The sequence below is a fragment of the Astatotilapia calliptera genome, chromosome 22, assembly GCF_964374335.1.
Source record: "Astatotilapia calliptera chromosome 22, fAstCal68.1, whole genome shotgun sequence".
In the NCBI taxonomy this organism is placed as follows: domain Eukaryota; kingdom Metazoa; phylum Chordata; class Actinopteri; order Cichliformes; family Cichlidae; genus Astatotilapia; species Astatotilapia calliptera.
Genome location: NC_137442.1, coordinates 2,762,299 through 2,787,549, shown reverse-complemented (window position 1 = coordinate 2,787,549; position 25,251 = coordinate 2,762,299). Strand labels below are relative to the sequence as shown.

Sequence of the window (25,251 nt, the reverse complement as noted above, 5' to 3'; positions counted from 1 at the left end):
CTTCCGCCAACAGATCGGATCCACGCCAATGGGAAAAACCACCAACTGTGAAGCAGTACAGATACATGCTCCTGGAGGACCAGTGAAGAACAACAACATCTCGAATGGCACCTATTGGGTGCAAGGAATGGCCTGGCTCTGTGGCCAACAAGCCTATTTTATCCTTCCTAGGAATTGGACAGGTCAGTGCGCTCCCATTTTCATATCTGACCACACTTTCAAGATAACTGTGGACGCCACGTCAACAACAAGGAAAAAACGAAGCACTCTAGACCTCAAGAAGCATGATTCCATTTGGGGTTCTGATGTCCCAGAGGAATTTAAACTTTGGACTGAAAAACAAAAGGTTGTTCACGCACTCTTCCCATGGGTGGGGGTAGGAAAACACGCTTTAAGAATAGAGACTCTGAATTACCGTTTTGGACTTTTTCTGAATGCTTCATGTAAAATCAACGACGAACAGAATCAAGAAATTGATGCTCTGCGCATTGCAGTAATGCAACACAGGGTAGCATTGGACATGATTCTTGCTGAGAAAGGAGGACTATGTGTCCTCTTTAACAACACATGCTGCACATACATTCCAGATAATGTACACTCATCCAACATGACCGATGCTCTGAAAACACTCAGACAACTTCGGGATGTACAACAACAAGACTATGTTGCGAACACAGAAGACTGGCTCACGTGGCTTTTAAGCGGCTCTTGGAAGTCCCTGTTGTTTAAAGGACTTGTTTTTGTTGGTGTTCTACTACTGTTATTGTGTCTTTTCACTTCATGTGTCATACCTTGTTTGAAGAACATGGTGTCAAAAATGGTAACTGCTTCAATTAATGCTTACATCACCCTACCACAGAATGAAAAAGATGATGATGAGATAGACATTTGGATATAACATACTCGCAAAACTCACTATTTCATGATGTCTTGGCTAAAAATGTTTTACAAGTGGTCATAGACTGATACAGTGTTAGTGAGTTGCTATGTACATATATAGGAGAAAAGATCAAACAACAGGAGGGAATGTTGAAAGATTTTATTATGTTTATGTTTAGAAGTACATTTCATTTGAGGTTCTCTAGATGTGTTTGCTCTTTTTACTAGAGAAGTTACACTGTGCAAGCTCAGCAGCAAGTCTCTACCGTTGTATGTTATCTCTTCCTGCATGTGTCTGTGACGCAAACATGCTTGAGTATAAATAAAGGGTGGCAACTGCTGCGGTGAGTGAGTCTCCGTTTGAACTCTCACCCGTGTGCACGTTAAACCTGCAAACCTGTCTGAGTATCATTTATTCTGACCTGAGTTGCATTACAGGAAAACTCCTGACATGACCACTTCTACAAGACTGCTAAAGTGATTCAACAGGTGGGATCATAACAGCAGTAAAACAACTGGATCCAATACCCTTTCTGAGAAAGGTTTTCTGCAGAGATAAAAAGGACAATAGAGGAGTCATAAGTATTCCCCCCACAGGAAGAATGCCTGAAATGAGGCGATGAGGGTTGATAGAGGCCATAAAAAAGGGGCTCTATCATGTAATCATATATGCTTAGAGGTATCAATTGTATAATTGTCACAGCCCAGCGGCACGAGGGAACAGGGATGGACACAGGTGCAGAAACCAACCCGGAAGCGAGGTGACAGAGAACAAATGATTTATTTCCGCCCACAGGTAAACAAAGGTAAAAAACAAAGCGACGCCACCACACTAGTGGCGCGTAGGATTCGTCTGTGATAATGAGGGCGACCTAGACACCTCTAGGAGACGGCTGAACAGCGGGGGCAGCGGGGAGGTAGAAACAGGACTAGGTAGGGACCGGGGGCATTGGTTTCAGGTGGAGGGGACAGGTGGAGCGGAAAGCCCGGAGGCGGTCGAGGCGTGGGGAGGCAGGCAGGTGAGTGGTGGGCCGGCAGGCCACGTTGTGTAAGCAGCAGGCGGCCCAGGTCCAGGAGGACGGGAGCGAGGGGAACAAGATATCCATGGGGATAGCAGATACTCAGGCGATGAATGGTTGAGAGCGCAGGTCTGATATACCGCTGGCACGATTGCTTACAGGTGGTCAGCCAGGGAGGGGCAACCGAACTCCGCCTAAAGGAGGAGGAGCCGCTGTCGGAGACCTGCAGGTGCCCAACCAGACCATGACAATAATGATAGAGGTCTGATCATTGGTAGTCTGCAAAGACTCTTCCAGAGTGTTCTGGCATGCACACACATCCTAAGGTCATGAGTGAGGTCGTACCTTCTTTATATAGTATGGGAGGACACCTACTCTGTATCTGTTTAAGTATAAGAGCCTTTTGTTTAGGTGGACCGCTGGACTCCTGGCACCAGCTTACACACACACACACACACACACACACAATTCCCAATAAAAGGCAGCAAGCGGAGGCCGTCGTTGGGGTCATTTTGTGGTAGACACCGACGAGGCCTCCATTGCAAATAAATCTGTCTCGTTTTCTTCATGATGAATTAGTCTCTAAACCAGCGGGGCTTGTGGAAACACAGACCCAACAACACCCAGGTAGAAGACGAGTATTAATAACTGACTGCACACTTATTTCCACACTGTCATCCTCGAGTAGGTGAGAGGGAACGAAGTCTTGCCCCAAAGACATTTTGTAGGTTTGCTGGCTCCTTAGAGTACGAGCACCTGGATGACTGAGAACCTTCACAGATCTATTTTCAAGCTGAGCTCAAAGGTCATAGCCAAGCTTTTTTCAATACACTGCTCAGCTTTCTTTATCATAATCGTACACATCATGGTTTTGGGAGCTTCGTTTCAGAGAAATGATTTTTGCAAGATGAGAGATTGTTTCTCGAGACTTTCTCCAACTTTTCCTTGCTGTGCAAAAAATGATGGTATTTGTTTAAGAGATCTACAGTGTGTGTGTGTGTGTGTGTGTGTGTGTGTGTGTGTGTGTGTGTGTGTCCTCAGTGAACTGTATCAGTCTCTGCAGTATCTTCCAGCTGCAGCAGTCACTTCAGTTTCTGTTCAGTCTGACTGAGGGAGGTTTTTGTACGACTGTTTTTCACTGTGTGAACACATCTTGACCGTTAGCATAGTGATCACTCTTACAGTAATAAACTGCTGCATCTTCAGCCTGGACTCCACTGATGGTCAGAGTGAAGTCAGAGTTTGATCCACTGCCTGTAAAACGAGCTGGAATCCCTGATACTCGGCTGCTAGCACGATAAATGAGCAGTTTAGGAACTCCTCCATCTTTCTGTTGGTACCAGGCTAAACGGTCGTTGCCATCAACATTCTGACTGGTCCTACACTTGATGTTCACAGATCCTCCCACAGCAGAGCTCACTGCTCCAGGCTGAGTCACTGTGATCTGTCCTCTGGACTCTGAGGACACAGAGACAAAAACATAAAGCAGCTTCATGGTTTTGTGGGCTTCATTTCAGAGGGACAGATGTTGATAGAGGAGAGGAGTTTGATTCTCTGGACTTTACCTGTGAAGCAGCAGCAGAGGAGAGTCCAGATGAGGACGCAGATCAAAGTCATGTTTTTGATGAGGAGGATTTCTGTGGCTTCTGTTGTGATGAAGGACAGCTGTCAGTCATCCAGTGTTCAACTCTCAGGACTATAAACTCTCCCAGAGCACTGGAGCATGGTGCTGCTGATGCAAAGTGCCTCTCTATGGAAATCATCTGACTCTTATGTTGTGAGTCAGTTTGCTGCATTGACTTGGAACCAGTTGTCCTCTTAGAGTGAAGGGTCACTGAAAATGTATTAAAGTTGCTCTAATAAGTCATTACTATCCCCTAATTACATATTAATATCCTCATTTTTTTGGTCTCTCTTCATTTTTTACAAATGTATTAGACAGAGCTCTCTGTCACATCCAATGAGGGAATATGTTTGGGAAAAATAATTTCCATCCCTTCATTCCTCGTATACCACGGAGACTCTCTCACATCAGCTGTTTTCTCTACATTTATGTCAAACGGATTTTTTTCTGTAAACAAGATTACAAAACTACATCCTCATATGATTCATTTTGAAATTTGTACCACATTAGATGTTCTTTGGGTTCATTAAATTGGCTTTGTTTAAGTAAAACTGTGTATTTGTAAATATTATTTAGTCAGTTATTGCTTCAGATTTATTCTGGTCATGATTGAAAAGTACATGAAATATATTTTATAGCAGTGAGTAGCTGTAGTACTTGTTTCCTCTAATTCCTTCAGTCTCATGTATGATCCAGACTTTAAATGATCTCAGAGAAAAATGTTTCAGTAAGTGTTCCCATATCTGTCATGCTGTATAGTCCTGCCTACATGTAGGGGGAAGAATGAAGAAGTCATCACATAAAACCACATAAAATCCTACCAGGACAAAAACAAGGCACCTGTCTGCTGCTTTTTCTCACATGTTTCTTTGTCTGAAGTTTATATATTAACATGTGTGTACAGCAATGTGAGTGTTGTTAAGCTCTTCATGTTTCTTTAAGAATATTTCAATCATTCTGGACTCTTGAGGAAACAGAACAAGTTCATGCTTGATGATAAAACAGAGATAATGTCAGGGACCTGGGTCTGATGACCCAGAGTCCAGAGCAGTTTAGGACTTATCTTACTTGTTATATGTATGTTTGATGTATTCTGTGGCTCTCCCTGCTTAAAGGGAACCCAGTGTGTATGGGTGTGGGTGTGTCTGGTAGGCCGGCTTGCAGGAACCATCAGGCCTGGTGGGTGTGGCCTGCCAGGTGGCTGGCCACACCTAAGGATGCGGTTCACACACCTGTAGCTGATCAAGCCTCGTCGGAGAAGCTACTTAGGAGTGTGGTGGAGCTCTCTTTATCTCTTAATATTTTAAATTCCAAAAAAGAGGAACCTTGGTCCAGTCATGAAGAATTTTAATAATTCTGTTTCTTTAAAGAAATTTTTAACATATTTAAACAATGCCTTCTCTGTGCGGTTAATGAATGGGGAAATAAAACATTTTATGTCGTTTTTTACAAGTCAACAAGTGCCAAAAAATAACTTGAAAATCTCTTGAATTAAATAATTGTACAGAAGTAATGCCTCATCGATATAAGAAAAATGACCAGTGAGGTATGGTGTAATGGTATCTGCATTCTCATTTGGGGTGTTTCTCACCTCAATTAATTTTGTTTGCACGCCACCGATCTTCCAGTCAAAGTACTGAATTATGATCGGGAATATTTTCTCGGCTCCATGGTTACTTCCGTCTGTAGAAACACCACATTACTGGATTTCATTAAGAACTTCATGAATGACTCCCAGTGAATGTAGCGCTATCACACCATCGACAATCAGTCTTCAGTCGTGATGCGGGCACTGCTGAACCTTTTAGCTGTGTTAAAGTCTGCAAATGCGTTTTTTAGCAACACACTAGTGCAATCCATGGATCTGTAGCTATTGTAATGCTTCACAGTATGAAATGCCAGTGCACCTTCTGCTGCAGATACCGCAGCATCGTTGTTTTTCCCAGGTGTAACAAACAACTCAGTAAACTGAGCCTTTTTATGTTTTTCTGTATCCTTGTGAGCAACAAGACTTCCAGCACCTTTGTTAGACACATAAGGGTATGTGCCAGCTCTGCAAACGGTGCACTCCGCCTCCCATTTATTCCAAACGGGGTGATACGAAGGAAATTTCTTTTGCAGTTCTTCTGAAAAGATACACTTGCTCTTTGGCATCTTTTAAACATCATCAGGTGTGCCCGTCTGTGAGAGCAGAACAACCACTCACAAAGCAGCACCTCGGAGATGGCGTCACACATATAAGTCCTCTGTAGGCCTATAGGAAAACCTGGACAGAACGTGAAAAGTAGCCATGTCCCAGGTGTGGCCTAAAATAGGGTGATGTAATGTCCTATGATGTGGACAAGGAGAGGAGGAGAGAGAAGAAGAACATATGTAAAAATCCCATGCAAATGGAATAAGTAGTTCTGCCTCTATTTTCCTGTGATGGGTAGAGAACATCTCTCTGTATGTTCACGCCTTCAGTGGAAGCAGGGTGGACATTAGGTAAGGCTGCACTTTTTGCAGCGATCTCGTATAGAAAACTATTCCCCGCGTGTATAAAACAGGTCTGTGGCTCCAAACCGTAGTAAAGGGACCTCTTGCTAATACGTCGGGCTCGTAGCCTAAAACTAGCTTTACTTTGTTGTCTGGGAGAACTTTGCTAGCGAGAGACAGAGAGAGGCGCTGAAAGTCCACATATTGTCTGAATGTTGGTAGTGTATTGTCCAGTGTGACATGCTTGAAGTCACCCGAGATCACAATGAAGGAACTCGGGTGCTGAGTCTGTAACCGGGCTATGGCAGAGTGGATAGTGTCACATGCAGCTGTGGGGTTAGCAGAAGGAGGGACGTAAACAGCCACTGAGATGACATGAGTAAATTCCCTGGGCAAATAATACGGCCTGAGTCCAACAGCACACAGTTCAATGTCCGGGCAACAAATCCTTTCTTTAATTGTTATGTGGGCAGGGTTACACCACCGCTTGTTAAGAAAAACAGCAAGCCCACCTCCTTTTCACTTACCGCTAGCGATGCTGTCCCTGTCCCCCAAACAGTATGGAAGCCTTTCACGGATGCATTATCGTTGGGAATGTCCTGGTGCATCCATGATTCAGTGAAACACATCAAGCTACGCTCCCGGTGTTCCCTCTGACTCCGTACAAGTGCTGAGAGCTCATCAATTTTATTTATTAATGATTGCACATTTCCCATTACAATAGACGGCAGTCACGGTCTGTACCTCCTCCTCGCTTCGAGCCTTCACTGTCTCACCGTCTCCTTCTTTCTTCTTTTCTGTACTTGACCTCTGCATCCCCGATGTGTTTTTCTCCAAATTTCAGCTGTTACGTCGGCGGTTCTGGCCGGCTTGCATGTGTTTTTGTCACGATCCTGGGTCTTATGACCCAGTGTTTTGAGTTTTAGTTCATTTTGATGTTTATAGTATGTTTAAGCTCATTAGGTCTCCTATGTTCATTTGCTTATTAGTTCCCCCTTGTGTTTCCAACCCATGTTAAGTCTCCCCTGCTCTTCATGTGTTTCATGTCTGTGTCTTACGTTGTCAAGTTCTGGTTGTCATGTCTGCGTCTCATTACGTTTCCTATTTTATTTTGAAGAGATCTCGTGTTTTTATATTATGCATTATGTTTTGAGTCCTTTGTTGTACTGTTTCTTGTTTCCCTAGGTCTCAGTTATGGTTATCATAGGTTTAGTTCTTTGGCTTTGTAATATGGCTTCCCTGTGTTCCATGTTGTGTCTACTGTGACGTTTTTGTACCATGTTTCAGGTTCCTATGTTCTGTCTCCCCAGTTGCTGTTAAGTTTACATGTCTAGAGTTCAGTCAGTGTGTTTCCTGTTTTACTTTGAAGGTCCGTGTCTCATGTCAGTGTTTCTAGTTTTGCTTCCCTTGCCTCGTCCAGCCTGATTACTCCCAGCTGTGCTCTCCTTCTGTGTCTTGTTCCCTCGTTATCCCTCTGTGTATTTGAGCCCTGTGTTTCTCTTTGTCAGTGTCGTAGTCTCCCTCATGGCTGTGTTTCAGTCATCCATGTCCCAGTTTAGTCTTCCATGCCATTCTGCAATAAAGCAGCTTTTTGAGTTTAATTTCGTTGTCGTGAGTTTTGGGTTTGGGTCCTTCTCCTGCCTGTACACAGCCGAAACATGACAGTTTTACTCTAATTGAATAGTGTGCATGGTTGCAGTCTCCACAAGTGTGCATTTTTAGACGTTTCTTAAGCCCCTAGTGTTTTAGATTAGCATTATACAAATTTCCGATTGCTGCAACGTAGAGTTTGCCCTTACTATTATTTATTTTATTTTTTTTAGCCACACTGATTCACATTGTCAGAATAGAACATTACAAGATTGAAAGACACAAGTGGAATATATTTGTGTGTTTTGTTCAATTTTGTAAGTATTTGTAGTAAATCTGATTATTTAAAAATATCCTTTTCATATCCTGAATGTTGCAAGCTGTGCGTGTGAAATGCAGAGAACAACAGCTTCATCAAGTTCATCTGTTTTGAGGGCCAATTGACCTACAGATTGTTTTTGGAATGTGGTTAGTAAAAAACATCAATGTTTCCAGCGTTTATCATAGTGTCAATCAGTCAAGCTTTGGGAATGATGCTATAATTGCTACTATACCAACTTTTTAGGTCTATTTTGTTGAATTTATTTAACTTCACTTTCCTTGCCTTGTTTTGGTGTTTATAGTTACTAGTGTTCACAGTTACCAGCTGTCAGATACGTAGAAAAGGATCCTGGTGTTATTTGTCTCTCAGAAACAGTTCATAACTTCCCTTCAACTCATTCATGTCACCTAAAAGGTAGACCTGTTTCTCCATCACAGCTCTGATGATTCAGTAAGGACATCTCCTGGTTTCATCTTCATGTTTCCCTCTCACCACATATCCAAACCGACATCATGACCAGCAGCTTTACAGCTGTGGCTCCAGCAAACATCAGCTGATACTAGAAAGTAATATTAAATACATTCTAACAACAGCTGATCAAGCTTAAACGTGCTGCTGTTGTTTAGCGAACATCCGCTGGTTTCCTTTTTCTGGCGCAAAGTGGGCGATAAACAAACAAGCGAGAAAAGCTGATCAGCTGATCATTGACCAGTTTCATGATTGAAGTAGAAACAGGGGGGGTGAGAGAAGAAGAGGCAGCTGTGCAGCAAAGACACAGAATAAATCCAGCTTTGTGTCTTTTTTTCATTCTAGCTGAAGTACGGGACAAACTGCATTCCTTTTCACCTCAATACCATTTTCTTCTATTTGTCTGTGATAAGATTGTTTTCAGAGCCATCGCCCAAGCAACGGGGCGGGTGCATCCAACCTCCTCAGCTGTAATTGGTCCAGCCCAGAGTCGATCATGACACATTGGCCAATCCACTGCCTTTCTTTTAGTGATGGGATTTCCGGCTCTTTTTAGAGAACCGGCTCTTTCGGTTCGGCTCACTAAAAAGAGCCTGTTCTTCAGGTTGTTTTGTTGCTTTAATTAATTTATTATTAACAATAATATAAAATTATGCACAAAAGGAATTACTAATGTAAAAAAAGTGGTTTTATTTATGTTTTTATATATAAATATATCTCCAAGGCTGAGGTCGAACGGCGGGTCTAGTCCCAGCGCATGCTGCAGGACCGGATGCAAGCGGCAGAAATGAGCTTCCTCCGAAGGGTGGCTGGCCTCTCCCTTAGAGATAGGGTGAGAGGTTCGGCCATCCAGGAGGGGCTCAGAGTAGAGCCGCTGCTGCTTCACATCGAAAGGAGCCAGCTGAGGTGGTTCGGGCATCTGACAAGGATGCCCCCTGGGCGCCTCCTGGTTGAGGTGTTCCAGGCATGTCCCACTGGGAGGAGGCCCCGGTAGAGTTGGATGTCTCGAGACCGGTCCTGCGTTCTCAAATCGACGTAGTGTTCGGGAGATTTGGAGTCAACCATCAGCGGAGTGGGGGGGTGGCTTACTGGGCTTAAGCCCGGGTCATTTTTTCAGAAGCATGGGGTCTTTTGGAGTGTAATTTGTTAGTTAGATGCCTGACTGACAACTGTATAAAACAAAAACAACACACGAAGCACAGATCGCACCGTCGTAAATTCCCCCTAATTTTGGTATGATCCGAGCTCAGGCACTGGGCGACTGAGCACAGCACCCATGTGAGCGAGGGGGGAGAAGCTGCTGCCTGCGAGTTTGCTGCAGACAGAGGAGAGCTTAAGTTTGACCAGGTACCAAAGCAAATCATTCGTACTGAACTAATAATGTAAATATGACGGTGTATCACAAAAGATTGATATCAAACTGATCACTTGGTTGCGTTACTTGCTCTTCGAGTTGAATCAACCAATGGATAAATAAGAAGCCGAACAGCAATGCTGATTTTTTAGAGAGTCTTAGCTTACATTTCATATTTTCAGTTGTTTCCCTCCACGGCTAAACAAACTCTCTAAATCGGTTTCAATTGTGTACTGATGTACACAACAATGGACATAAGGAGCTTCTTTCAAAGAAAAAACTCAGGTAGATGTTATTTTATATATTATGCTTTGGATGTTGTTTAGTATATCTATGCAAAACAAGAGGAATTTCAATACACAGCAGTATATTCACAGCTGAAACCAGATATTTACATACACTTCATGGAGAAAACATAAAAACTTTTTTTTACTGTTAAACATCAATTTAGAGTAAACTTTTGTTTTAGATAAATGTTGAAATATCTTTTGAATTAGTTAAATGTCAGAATAAAAAGAGGGAGCTGTCTATTTTAATCACTTTCATCAAATTTAGGAGCACATGTACACTAAGTTTATTGTTAATTAATAAGAAAACTCCAGACGATTCCATTCTGAGCTGAAGAAGCTTCTGATTGGTTAGTAGAGTCCATGTGAGTAAATTGGTGGCACAGCTGTGGATGCATATAAGGCAAAACACAGAGCCTGTTTCTGTGACATAGGAAAATCAAGAGATGTCAACCAAAACACCAGGAAAAGAATTGTGGAGCTCCATAAGTGTGGCTCAGTTTGAATACAATTTGGTGCCATTTGCAATTAAGAAACACAGATAGTTTCTCTCTTTACTCTTAAAGTTAACAAATGTGTTTTTTATATTTATCAATTTAAAAAAATAAACATTTAGACTGATTTGATGTTACAATTAAAAAAGTGTTTTTGTTTTTATCTGAAGAGTTTGTAAATATCTGGTTTCAACTGTAGATTTGATGATGTTGGTGTTTGGCTTGATTGTCAGCACAAAGAGGGAGAGAGAGGAGCAGAGAGGGAGAGAGAGGAGCAGAGAGGGAGAGAGAGAATGAGGACAGAACAGAGATGAACAAGAGCAGGTGAGACACACATGTTAGTCAAATGGTTGTTTGCCAAAACTCATCAGAACATGTATCTCGTACCTAGTGTTTCTTTTTAGATACCATTTGTTACTTTTCAAATTCTATATTTATTAAGTTCTGCAGGCTTGTTTGCACAACAAGGCTAAATAATTATATAAACTTTTCTCAATCTAAATATTGTACTTTGGTAGAATTAAAAAACAAGTGTAGTGCAGGTCTATGATGATTTTTAGTGCTACTATCATCTAGTTCTGATTCTGGTTCTGTCTTGGTTACTGTTGTAGTCCTGTTTTAATTCCGGATCAGTTCTGGGTCTGGTTGAATTGAGGTTTAGTCCCTGTGTCTTGATACAGGCCCGACTTTGTTCTGCCTTGCTGCTTAATTAAAAAACTAGTTTAAGGTGTCCTGCATATGTATATAGAATAGCATCTGGCTGCAGTTTAAAGACTTTTTTTGTCTCGGTCTCGGTCTTCGTCTCGTCTCGTCTCGTCTCGGTCTCGGTCTTGGTCTCGTCTCAACTTGGTCTTGGTCTTGTCTTGGTCTCGATACCCTCTGGTCTTGGTCTTGTCTTGGTCTCGGATTAGGCGGTCTTGACTACAAGTCTAGGCCCCGGGGCAGACCCAGGACACGCTGGAGAGATTATATCTCTCGGCTGGCCTGGGAACGCCTTGGTGTTCCCCCGGATAAGCTGGAGGAGGTGGCTGGGGAGAGGGAGGTCTGGGCCTCTTTGCTTAGGCTGCTGCCGCCGTGACCCGGCCTCGGATAAAGCTGATGAAGATGGATGGATGGAAACTTAAAGACAGTTTCAGAATAAGATTAACTGTATAGTAAATATCTCATGTCCACCTACATCCACGAACATACTCTGAGATCTTCCTCTTTTCCTCGTGCCTGGAAGCTTCATATCACCCGAGCTGTTTAGGTGTGATCATTCTAATATGTGATGTACATTGTTGTGGAAGTTTTTTAAAATAAACTGCAAACTCTTAATGAGCATCTTTTGATTTGGATTGAATATTACACTGCAGCAGAGAGAGCAAACTGGTCAAAAGCCAAAATGGTCTCTAAAGATAGGTGCAGCCTTGTGCCTTATGTACACACAGACCCAGACATTTCACAACACATCACTTGCGCCTATACTTTTAGCCAATCCTTGCAGGGAGAGAGAGAGTCACGACCTTGTTTTTCCCACCTAACACAGTCAGGGTCACAAGACATACCCTCAAGACCTCCTCCACCACCTCCTCTCAAAGGCCAGAGAAGGGTCTCACTGTCTACTCCCCACGGCACCTGAATGTCTCCAACTTACTCACAATGTCTCACTGCATGTGTCATAAAGCACATATGTGCAGTGGAGTGAGTGACATCATCATTATGCTGCTGGTGTGTGAGTGGCTCTGAAAGGCCTGGACAGCCACTGATCAACACTGGCCTCTTAACAGCTGTGAGCAGAGAGGCAGGACACATATGCAAACACACAGAGTCACAGTGAGCACTGAATAATTAAAAAATGTATGATATCTAGTGGAGAGAAATAAGTCAGATTTTAAATAGGGATGATGATTAAAACTGTGTAGTTATTATAAAGTGTAGTGTCAATGTTACAGGATAGTACAACACGTTCTCACTCCCAACTCGTCAAACGTGTGACGCATGCTCAGGCTCCCTCTGCTTCACTTATGGACGCGCAGGGTACCCCTCTCACGTTGGGAATTGACGTGAAGGGTCCTCCGATTGAAGAGATTGCCGCGGAAGTGCCTTTTGTCGGTATATTTAGACATTTTCCAAATCACATTGTAACGACCTATACTGAACACAATAAATTATATAATGCAGGCAACTATCTGAGAGAAAATTACTGCAGATAAAACTAGTTACAGGCTGTTATTTGTGTATCGGTTCTTGCATTGACGGAGTGAGCGATGTATGCTGGGTAATGGCACAGCTAGCGATTGGGTGAATTTATTGCACCGGTTTTATAAACTGTTCTACAATCCTTTTCATATTTGGAAATCTGTCGATCATTCTGCTACAGCTGTAAGATATCTTCTCCAACTCCTCTGAATACATGCAGTCATTTTACCATCTGCTTTGGCTAATCACGCTCTTACGTATTAAATTTAATTAAATTAAATGCCTAATAAAAAAGCTGTTCTTTTTTATTAGGCAAAAACATTTTCGGCAAAAAAACATTATGCAAAAACATTTTCGGTGCTGTTAAGGAATTCACAGCGACTCAGTTGTTTATTTTTGAGAAAGTTTATTTTTTTATCATATTAGATGAGCGGCAGTGACGTCAACGTACTCGATTGTACCACAGGTAAGTGCGAATCTGAATCTGTAGATTTTTTAAAATTATTTTTCTTATTTAAAACCAAAAAGAAAAACCCGAAACAGTGAGCTCACAAAGCTGCTTTTAGCAGTTCCATGGGTTAAGATTAGCAATTTCGTGGAACAGTGAATGACTTAACATTTAATAGCATATATGTTACCACACCACATGTGCTGTAAGCTAGCTAAATTCATTTCTGTTAGCCAATCAAGTTAAGCTTATCATATATCATCATCCAGGGTACAGTGATAGAGAAGTGTGTGCTGACGTTTGCTGTTGTTGCCACTTTGTAAAGTTTGAGGGTTCTAATAAGGGTCAGTGTTGCCAGATTGGGTTGATGCTCAAATTCAAGATAGACGTTATCTATCAATCTAGCTCTCTCTTTATGGCTCTCTCTCTCATTCTGGCTCTCTCTCTCTCGATTTTAAACTTAATAACAGCATTACATAATCATTCAATAGCAGACCGATCATCTATGCTGCAAATGAAATACAAATGGACACTAAACAGGGTTTATCTAAATCGTTACAATAGGGTTTAATGTATATATTTATTTATAAGGTGCTTCTGAATTCTGAATACTTTTTTTTTCTAAACAGGTTCTTCATCAATCCGCCTATTATTGATTGATTCCTTCCTACATCTGCTTTTTGAAAAACTCCTAAAGGCACTTTTAAGAGCCACGTCAGTCTGTTTGTATCTGTTCTTACTGCTGTCCTTATTGGTCTGTCTCTCTGTTTCTGCCTCGCTCTGTTGGTCTCTGTCTTGTTTGATTGTTCTGTTTGTGTGTGTGTGTGTGTGTGTGTGTGTGTGTGTGTGTGTGTGTGTGTGTGTGTGTGTGTGTGTGAGTGTGTGTGTCCTCAGTGAACTGTATCAGTCTCTGCAGTATCTTCCAGCTGCAGAAGTCACTTCAGTTTCTGTTCAGTCTGACTGAGGGAGGTTTTTGTACGACTGTTTTTCACTGTGTGAACACCCACTGACTGTTAGGATAGTGCCGACCCTGACAGTAATAAACTGCTGCATCTTCAGCCTGGACTCCACTGATGGTCAGAGTGAAGTCAGAGTTTGATCCACTGCCTGTAAAACGAGCTGGAATCCCTGATTGTCGAGTGCTAGCATACTTAATGAGCAGTTTAGGAACTCCTCCATCTTTCTGTTGGTACCAGGATAAATAGTTGTTGTTATAAACATTCTGACTGGTCGTACACTTGATGCTCACAGTTCCTCCCACAGCAGAGCTCACTGCTCCAGGCTGAGTCACTGTGATCTGTCCTCTGGACTCTGAGGACACAGAGACAAAAACATAAAGCAGCTTCATGGTTTTGTGGGCTTCATTTCAGAGGGACAGATGTTGATAGAGGAGAGAAGTTTGATTCTCTGGACTTTACCTGTGAAACAGCAGCAGAGGAGAGTCCAGATGAGGACGCAGATCAAAGTCATGTTTTTGATGAGGAGGATTTCTGTGGCTTCTGTTGTGATGAAGGACAGCTGTCAGTCATCCAGTGTTCAACTCTCAGGACTATAAACTCTCCCAGAGCACTGGAGCATGGTGCTGCTGATGCAAAGTGCCTCTCTATGGAAATGAACTGACTCCAGCAGGACTACATAATTAGTCTTTGCAATGTGAATTCACAGGTTTTCAACATGTTTTGAGATGTAATTGGGTTGGTAGCTTTTTATTATTCTATTTATTACTTTATCCAGGACCTTTAAGCCTTCTCCTGATACACAATCTGGTAATGTGGATTAAAAGCAGAATTAAACATTCATTCAGCTACTGCTATAAAAGTGATCAATGACACCATTGAGGCAATGAACCTTTTGGTGTGACTTTTTTCCTAGACTGACTCCAACACAGACTTGGACCAGTCTCATAATGCTGTTTAATAATGGATCAATCAAATTAACATACCACTGAATAAAGGTCTCAAAGTCAGTTTTCTAAAATCTGGAATGTGTTTGAACAGACTGCCACAAGGATACGTCTTTGTTTTTTAAAGCCAGTTCATGGACAGATAAGACCTGTTAATTAAACAGATCATTGATTGATTTTAAGTAAAATAACTGCACGTATTGTTAATTAATTACTATCCATATGAGGTCCAAAGAGATCATCACCACAGGAAATAACAAAATAAACATAAGAGCAGAAACTTTAGGACCGTCCGAATCAACCACCTGGTTCATTCGTAAAAGGAATAAATGCATTGGACAGCACGATACTAAAAAGGCCTGAAAAACCACAGAAGAAAACTAAAACTGATAACGACAGAATGCTTAGTTAAGAAAAAAAAACATTCCCTTGGAAAACTTGGATGCAGTTCGCCTTGGTCGCTCAGCACTCAGTGACGCTGACACTGCTTTGCACCTAACAGCTTAAAGGCCAGGGTCCTCAGTTCCCCCTTGGGACCTGGACCTTGTCCTTGGCGCCCTCCATTTGAGCCCCTGGAAAGTGCTGAGTTGAAGTGGCTATCGCTTAAGACTGCCTTCTTTCTGGCCCTAACTTCCACCAGATGAATTAGTGAGCTGGAGGCGCTGTCGGTCCACAGTGACTGTTGTAGGTGGCTGCCAGATGGGAAGGGGGTGGTCCTCCGGCCCAACCCTGCCTTCTTGAAGAAAGCCCTCTCGGACTTCCACCTCTCTCATTCAGTTGAGCTGCACTCAGCTCCCACTGAAGGTTTGGACTAAGAGGCTGCTGGCTCTGTGGCCCGTCCGAGCTACGGCACTGTATGTTGCATGTACCCACTCGATTCGGACAACGGACCAGCTGTTAGTTTCATTCCATCCCGGGATTCTGGGAAGCCCCCAGTCCAAGTCATCAGCTGTGTCAGCCTGACTGTACTGAGAGTAATTAATAGTAATTAATACTGTTGGATTTGAAGGTAAAATCCACAGACTGAACTTGTGGCCTTCACGTTTCTACCCCTCTTATGATCGAAAATCATGTGGGTCATATGTGTGTGTGTTTATTTGGGTGACTCTGTCATGGTCCTGGGTCATGTGACCCAGTATTCAGAGTTTCTTGATGTTTTCTTATTCCTTTCAGTCTAGTTTCATTTCAGTTTATCGAGTTACATTCTGTCACGCCTGGGTTACAGTTTTAATTCATGATTTTTAAAGCTCCCCATTTGTCTCATCCCTGTGTGAAGTTTTCTGTGTTAAGTCTTCGTGTGTTTATCTGTCATGTTTCATGTCCAAGTTTTCTTTGTTTGTCTAGTTCCAGTCATGTCTGGGTCTCGTTATGTTTCCCGTTTTATTTTGAAGGATCCTTGTGTTTTGTGTTTATTGTATTTAGCTTCACGTCCCCTGTCCTGTCATTATGTTAATTGTTGTCAGCTGTTTCCCATGTGATTCCGCTTCCCCTGATCATTCCTTATGTGTACTTAATCCGTGTGTTTCTGCTCAGTCGGTGTCAGATCGTCTGTTAACCTCACCACAGTATTCATAGGTTTACCTCATTGTTCCGCTGTGTGTCCTAGTTTACTCAGTGTTCATAGTTTTGTTGTAGTTCTTTCACTGAGTGTCACAGCCTTCTGTTAACACAGTGTTCATCGTCTCCTTAGTTTCCCTAGTTTTATGTTTTTTCTTCTGCAATAAAGGCTCGCTTTATTTTTGAAACTACGTTTTGTCTCCACCGTGTCTGCATCTGGGTCTACTTCATTCTTCACACCGGCGCACCCCGCCGTGACAGACTCTTCCCATCAGAGGATGTATGTGTGGGTGTTTCTCTCTCGTCCCTCACAGGTGCCTGCTGAGTGGTTGGGTTGACTGATTCCTGTTCCCAAACTGTGTACAGAAATCTGTACATTACAGAGAGTGCAAGCATGCACATTTTTCGTTTTCGTCAGCCAAAAAGTTTACTGATCTTTGAGAAAATTGTGTAACTTTAATAACTATATGTTCTAACTAGGGACCGAAAGTGCTTAAAATCTCAGAGAAGCGGTGTAGGTGAGGTAGAAAGTCATTAGGATTACATGTTACATATCACACATTGTCTCACTTTGTCTTAGATAAGTGTGTGTGTGTGTGCGTGTGTGTGTGTGTGTGTGTGTGTCCTCAGTGAACTGTATCAGTCTCTGCAGTATCTTCCAGCTGCAGCAGTCACTTCAGTTTCTGTTCAGTCTGACTGAGGGAGGTTTTTGTACGACTGTTTTTCACTGTGTGAACACATACTGACTGTTAGGATAGTGATAACTCTGACAGTAATAAACTGCTGCATCTTCAGCCTGGACTCCACTGATGGTCAGAGTGAAGTCAGAGTTTGATCCACTGCCTGTAAAACGAGCTGGAATCCCTGATATTCTCTCATGAGCACGCCTAATGAGCAGTTTAGGAACGTCTCCATCACCTTGTTGGTACCAGGCTAAATAGTGATAGTTGCTATAAACATGAACATTCTGACTGGTCGTACACTTGATGCTCACAGTTGCTCCCACAGCAGAGCTCACTGCTCCAGGCTGAGTCACTGTGATCTGTCCTCTGGACTCTGAGGACACAGAGACAAAAACATAAAGCAGCTTCATGGTTTTGTGGGCTTCATTTCAGAGGGACAGATGTTGATAGAGGAGAGGAGTTTGATTCTCTGGACTTTACCTGTGAAGCAGCAGCAGAGGAGAGTCCAGATGAGGACGCAGATCAAAGTCATGTTTTTGATGAGGAGGATTTCTGTGGCTTCTGTTGTGATGAAGGACAGCTGTCAGTCATCCAGTGTTCAACTCTCAGGACTATAAACTCTCCCAGAGCACTGGAGCATGGTGCTGCTGATGCAAAGTGCCTCTCTATGGAAATCATGGAAATGCCCTTGTCCATTATAAAAGGTTTACTCTGTGTTCAAGAATCAGTGATTTGGTATTTCTGTCTGCTTTAATTTCATCTTTTTTTTTCTATTTCTCTTTTTAATTAATCCATTGAGTTATTCATAAAATCAGCAATTTGTGTTTTGTTGATTATTTTTAAAAGCATTTTTTTTTAAGTTTTACATTGTGCATCTTTAGTTATTATGCAAATGCACTGTTTCTAAGGTTGGAGAAACCTGCAGTCAGCTGAGACTGAAGAAGTCACCTGGATGAGTGACGAAACGTTTCTCCCCCTGAAAATGCTGCGTCCAGATGAACAGAATCAACCTTGTGGGTTTTACTTACCTGGATGATTGAGCGTGCATCAAGACACCATGTGTGTTAGTGCCTAATTATGAATAATATTACTCAGATATTGATCAGTGACAAACACAAAAGGCTACAGTTTCAAATATTTTAGACTCTCTGACTGGTGAGAGTAAAATGCTGAACATTTGTCTCAATGCTAGATAGAAAGCACTCAGGCATAGGATTTAGTGTTTATACGAATGTCTGTGGATGAGGCATGTTTTATGAAGAGCTTTGTCTATGTTTATATGTCTGGTTGGGTCTTAGACTCCATCTCACCGCCCCCCCACACACACCCATCTGGGGCTCTCCCCAGCTTGTTTCTAGGAGGGAGGCGGCTGTCCCTCCAGTGGTCCTGCTTGGGCTCTTGTGCTCTGGGGGGAATCTAGATGTCTGGGTCCTGGATGTCCTCCGTGCTTGCTCCATGTCCTGGGGGGCAGTGCTATGGCTCCCCGCAATTACTATTAGATAGTTACATGGAGAAACCTTTTGAAAACAAGCGCACTCACGCACACAGGTGTGCACAGACACTCACTATCTTCCTTGGATGCTGCCTCTAAGCATATCGTCTGCTGTCGGTCTTTTGTGCTGCTCAGTAGCATTCAGTCTTTATTATTTACTCTTACTTATGCTTATCTAGGTTGTTGCTGTGGTCTCCCTACTGTGTTGTTCTCTTTTTGCTTGTTTTCTTCTTTTTCTTCCAGCAGGTGATCTCATGGGTTTTCATTGTCTTTTCTCACTGTCCCTCTTCCCCTCTGTTTTTCTTTCCCTCTCCTTTTCTTAAACTTCTCTTATCTGTCTTTCTCTTTACGATCCCCCGGTTATATCTGTTCCAATTCTAATCATTTAAAAAAATAAAAAAATAAAAAAATAATGAAGATCAATCAAGTGGACCAGTATGGCACTGATTCACTTGAGAAAATAAATCTGTTGAGAATTTTTCTTGGCCTTCAGACAATGATTCTGATTGCTTCAGTGCCGAACGGGACAGGACAAAAAAATGTGATCGTCCAAAAGCTCATGGATTGAACTGTATTTAAACTAACATTGTATGATGGTATTTGAAGAAGTCACATCAGCTGAGTCATGGCTGCTGTGCAAACAGTGAATGATTTAGTTGAGTTTGTTTGTTTCAGAGTCAGAGAGCCGTGTCTCTCTACAGTCAGAGGTTTTTGTACGGCGCCTCAATGAGTTTGTATCACTGTGGTGGACTTTTGGTGGAGGAACCAGACTGGATGTTGGACGTAAGTTTATTCTGGTTTACTATCAAATACTGTCTTTTTATTAAAGTGCATTTAACAATTTCTCTTCTGATTTTAAGAGAAAAGCACGTAGCTTTACAATAAGTTTGATGCTGGAATTTTTTATCATCCTCTTGTGTCGTGGAGGATAATTCAGATCTGCTCTGTCAAAATATTATGTCTACATTTCAGTCAAATTAAAACCGAAAAAAAAATCTAACAATAATATAAAGAAGAAAAACTTTCAAGTATTGTTTGAAATTACTTTGAGTTTGTGTGAATTTTAAAAATTGTTTTAGATATACAGGAAGTGGATTTCGTTTCGCTGAATTAATTAATTAATTCTATTTATTTGTTTCCAGTTAATATTAATGTCAGTCATGTACAATATTGATGATTTTAAACTTGTTTTGTAAATGTTTCCACATCTGCTTCTTTTATTTCCAGTGTAGTTTGAACATATTTCAGCTCAAACTGTGTGATGATTCTCTCTGTGCTGATATGCATGAGAGGTTTCTGAAAGGGAAGTGAAACAATGTGTGAGTGAATGACTGGTGGAGCAGAAAAAACACCTGACAGAAACTTCTTAACGGAGAAATTCAGCTCTTACAGTAAAGGTGTCCGACTGTCTGTGGTTTGATTGACAGCTGTGTGCTCCCTGTGCTCTAAGCTGATTGGTGTCTCCTAGGTGATGCCCGTCCCGTCCTGACAGTGTTGCCCCCCTCCAGTGAGGAGCTACAGCAGGGGACTGCAACAATCACATGTCTGGCCAACAAGGGCTTCCCCTCAGACTGGAGTCTGTCCTGGAAGGTGGATGGCAGTGGCAGCATCAGCTGGGAGGAGAGCAGGAGCCCCGTGGTGCTGCAGAACGACGGCCTCTACAGCTGGAGCAGCACCCTGAGGCTCCCTGCAGACCGCTGGATGAAGGTGGGCTCTGTGACCTGTGAGGCCACCCAGGGCTGCCAGGCTCTGGTCTCAGAGCCACTGATGAGAGACCAGTGTCCCCAGTCCTGACCTGACTCAACCTGATACTGGTTTAATGCTCTCATTCTCAACTCTGTAACTGTCTCTCCATCTTTCTTTTTGAAGAACAAATAAAGACTAAAACTGTTATTTTCTTTCTCATAATGACAACATTCATGTTTTAGGTAATAAAGATGTTTTGCAAAGTGAATTTTGGTTGAATCAGACATTTAATTTTATTCAAATCTACAAACCTGCACTTGATGAATATATGTTTCATTTACAAGAATTCAGACCAACTCTGCACTCCAACATGATGTCTTTATTTTACACTGGTAAAATAAAACACAGGCTGAAAGAACCATTAAGGAGATCTGCATTTTGGCAAAAGCTGAAAAAGGAGTTTTAAAGTTGTTCAGGTTATTTTTATGTTTATTTAAATGTGTGTGGTAGGTTGTTGGTGGTGTTGCTCACCTGTACCAGACAGACTGGTTCATGAAGCAATGCTGGGACCTGGTTACCACGGAAACAGTCTCACCAGACTACAAAGCAAGTCTAAAGAAGAAAGAGTCTTTAGTGTCTCTAATGAGCTGTTTGTTCTGAGGAGAACTCACAGACAGGAGAGTCAACGAATGCAAGGAGTGATTAGAAAGAATCTGAAGTACAAAGTTTTAATTTCACTGACGAACACGGAGAAGATTAAATGAATGATGACATGAACAAACTATGAAAAAACACCTTCGGTTCAATAACAGCTTTTTCACTCATGTTCATGTTTGATGATATGTTTACACTTAAATTCACAGGTGTGTTGTTTTTATTTTGAGCCTCACTGATCAGGAACATTTTCAGCTTTTTGGATTCAGATTATTTTATCTTGATATAGATTCAGTGTTTGCTCTAAGGTCAAAGGTCATGAACAAGACTTATCCTGGTATCTGTTAACCCTTTAGAACCGGTAGGAGCGGACACGCTCCATTTTGCGTAACTATTTTTAAATCCCGGTAGCTCTGCAACCACGTGAGCTAGCACAATAATTTTTTTTGCATATGAAACCGGAGGAGTTGTACTTACATCTGATGCCATCAGCTTGTCCTCAGTCACAGTTTCCTTCCACATACAGCTTTGCAAAAACTGCATAAAAAGCGCTTGTAGCAACAAAAACATAATATTACAGAAACAGCTTTGCCGATCCGATCAGCTGTTTGCAACACTTCCTACGTCCATCAGCGCGAACTATCACATGACCGCATGACCTGCCCGAAACCGGAAGTGACGTCATTTTGCGGAAATGTAGTTTTTTTTTTACCATCGTGGCCTCATGAGCTTATACTTGTGTTTTTAAAAGTTATGTTTGACTTCATGACTTTCTGTGTCGTTTCTGGGATGCTGAGGACTCATACTGCACTGCTGGAAATAGTTTATTTTGATGCACATGCTGTTATTTTGCAAATTTGCACTATAATATATTTTTTCGTTTTTCCTGTAGTATATGAAAATTGGTGTATCTCAAAAATAAAACTATGAAAACACTCAAAATAAATTTCCTTTGGTGGGAAACTAGTTTGTGCAACTTTTTTGTATTTACAGTTTTGAGGGATAAGCCTCTTAAATTTCTCTAACTAGAAATATATGTTAAAAAAACAAAAACGATTTTAAATTTTTTTGTAGTTTATTGTACTTTTTTGCAATTTATGTAATTACTATGCACTTAATGCAGACATATTATTAAAATATGGGCTATAATGGTTGTATTAATGTATAGCAACTTGAAATGCTCCAAAAAATGGCTCCACAGCATGTAAAAATATAATATAAGCTCTGGTGGACTTGGTTCTATGGTAGGTCTTAAAGGGTTAATGGCCCACATTTGTTCTTTAGTGAAATATATATTTGAAAGTTGAACACAACATACATGCGATGTAGGACACAAATTTGTGATGAATCACTTCATTTTGTGTGTGTGTGTGTGTGTGTGTGTGTGTGTGTGTGTGTGTGTGTGTGTGTGTGTGTGTGTGTGTGTGTGTCCTCAGTGAACTGTATCAGTCTCTGCAGTATCTTCCAGCTGCAGCAGTCACTTCAGTTTCTGTTCAGTCTGACTGAGGGAGGTTTTTGTACGACTGTTTTTCACTGTGTGAACACATGCTGACTGTTGATAACATGATAACTCTGACAGTAATAAACTGCTGCATCTTCAGTCTGGACTCCACTGATGGTCAGAGTGAAGTCAGACTTTGATCCACTGCCTGTAAAACGAGCTGGAATCCCTGAATCACGATTGCTAGTGTAGTAAATGATACGTCTGGGAGGTTTTCCATCTTTCTGTTGGTACCAGGCTAAAGCTTGAGAGTTTTGAACATTCTGACTGGTCCTACACTTGATGCTCACAGATCCTCCCACAGCAGAGCTCACTGCTCCAGGCTGAGTCACTGTGATCTGTCCTCTGGACTCTGAGGACACAGAGACAAAAACATAAAGCAGCTTCATGGTTTTGTGGGCTTCATTTCAGAGGGACAGATGTTGATAGAGGAGAGGAGTTTGATTCTCTGGACTTTACCTGTGAAGCAGCAGCAGAGGAGAGTCCAGATGAGGACGCAGATCAAAGTCATGTTTTTGATGAGGAGGATTTCTGTGGCTTCTGTTGTGATGAAGGACAGCTGTCAGTCATCCAGTGTTCAACTCTCAGGACTATAAACTCTCCCAGAGCACTGGAGCATGGTGCTGCTGATGCAAAGTGCCTCTCTATGGAAATCATCTGACTGACTCCATCAAAGACCTGTATCAGGCTCATGGTGCAGCATGAGCTCATGGTGTTGTTTATAACTGAATCAGCCAATTCATCATAATACTGAACAAAGACATTTCATAATAAATTTAGGAAGAATCTACGTTTTTTCTTCAGAATACATCTTATTTCAATTTGTCTTCTTTTATTTGAATGTTTTGTTTCATGACTCCTTTTTGATCTCTTTTAAATATCTTTTGTTTTATAGGTTTTCCAATCTGGTTTTAAACCTTTTCATAGCACTGAATCAGCCCTTTTAAAAGTTTTTAATGGCATATTTTAGCTACTGATGCTGTGGACTGTGTTGTTCTGGTGCTTTTAGATTTGACAGCTGCGTTTGATACAGTGGATCATAGCATTTTACTCTCTCATTTGGAGCACTGGGTGGGCATTAGGGGCACGGCACTGGAGTGGTTCAGGCCCTACTTGGCGGGGTGAACTTTCTGTGTCAGTCTCTGTGAACATGTGTTGTCCTCCCCCCCTCTCTTGTGTGGTGTCCCACAGGGCTCAGTTCTAGGCCCCCTCCTCTTCTCTTTATATCTGCTTCCTCGGTTCTGTGCTGAGAAAGCACAACATTGCTTTCCACTTTTATGCTGATGACATTTCTAAAGAAAAAAGGCAGATACCTCACACAGCCATTACTTCAGTGTCTCGATGACATTAAGGCTTGGATGTCTGTTAACTTTTTAAAATTCAATGATAAAAAGACAGAGGTGATGGTTTTTGGTAGCCCCACTGAGACCCCCAATGTGTATTTAGATTCCTTGGCCCAGTATGTTAAGCCAACTGTCACAAACCTGGGGTCAAAGTGGACTGTGATCTGAAGTTTGATAATCAGATTAAGGCAGTGGTAAAATCTAGCTTCTTTCAGCTCAGGCAGCTGCAAAAATAAAGCCAATTCCTTCACGGCAGCACTTTGAGACAGTGATCCAGGACTTTCTTAGCATTCAGCATTGGATTACCGTAATGCACTTTATATAGGGGTCAGCCCATTATATATTACTCATGTACAGAGGGTGCAAAATGCCGCAGCTCGTCTTTTAACTCGCACTCGAAGGTTTGAGCACATTTCCCCTATTTTAGCTTCACGTCACTGGCTATCCATAAAATTCTTTCATTTGCTGTTAAAGCCCTCCATGGCCTAACTCCATCTTATCTCTCTGAACTGCTACAGCCTTATGCACCCACCCGCTCTCTCAGGTCAGCTGATCAGCTGCTCCTGAATTTACCCAGGACCGGGCGTAAAATTAGAGGAGATCGTGCTTTTGCTGTAGCAGCTCCAAAACTGTGGAACAATCTGCCTTTAAAGATTAGACAGACCATTTCACTACCTGTTTTTAAGACACTCCTGAAAACCCACCTCTTTACCCTGACCTTTGCCACCACGTGAGATGTTGGTTTTTATTTTTAATTTTATTTTAGTTGTTTGTAGCTGATTCTATGCTGTTTCATCTTGTTTTCTTTTTTAATATAGGGCTGTTTTAATTTTTATGTATTATGTGTTTTATTTATTTATTTTTGCTGTTTTCTGTTATTCTATTGTTTTTAACTTATTTTCTGTACAGCACTTTGGTCCTGTGCCGGGTATTTTAAAGTGCTCTATAAATAAAATTGGATTGGATCTTTTAAACAAGGCTGTTATCAGAGCTGTTCATGCTGACAGCACTATCTATAAAATTTCTTTCAGTAGCTACATGATCACAGTCATTTATTTATAGAATGACAGTGGGGCAGACCAAGCATAAAAATGTTCACTAGATGCTGATGATGTATTTTTCTTTTCAATTACAAAATTACTGAATTTTTCAATATAGAATCAATAAAGTCATGTGGATGATCAAAGTCAAGTCAGTTTCTGATCCACTGCCTGTAAAACGAGCTGGAATCCCTGACGTTGAGTGTCGGCATTAAAAATGAGCATTTCAGAAGTTTCACCATTTTTCTGTT

General features: G+C 41.7%; 1 protein-coding gene and 1 gene segment (V, D, J or C); one reads left to right on the top strand and one right to left on the bottom strand.

The window, feature by feature from the left end:
• The window catches only part of LOC113015304 (uncharacterized), a 325,186-nt gene that overhangs the window by 116,827 nt on the left and 183,108 nt on the right, over positions 1 to 25,251 (bottom strand). The window lies entirely within an intron of this gene.
• On the top strand, positions 1,606 to 20,730 carry LOC145423716 (Ig kappa-b4 chain C region-like). The segment is given in 4 exon segments: positions 1,606 to 1,640; positions 1,766 to 1,898; positions 19,433 to 19,559; positions 20,245 to 20,730. Coding segments are annotated over 4 exon segments (621 nt in total).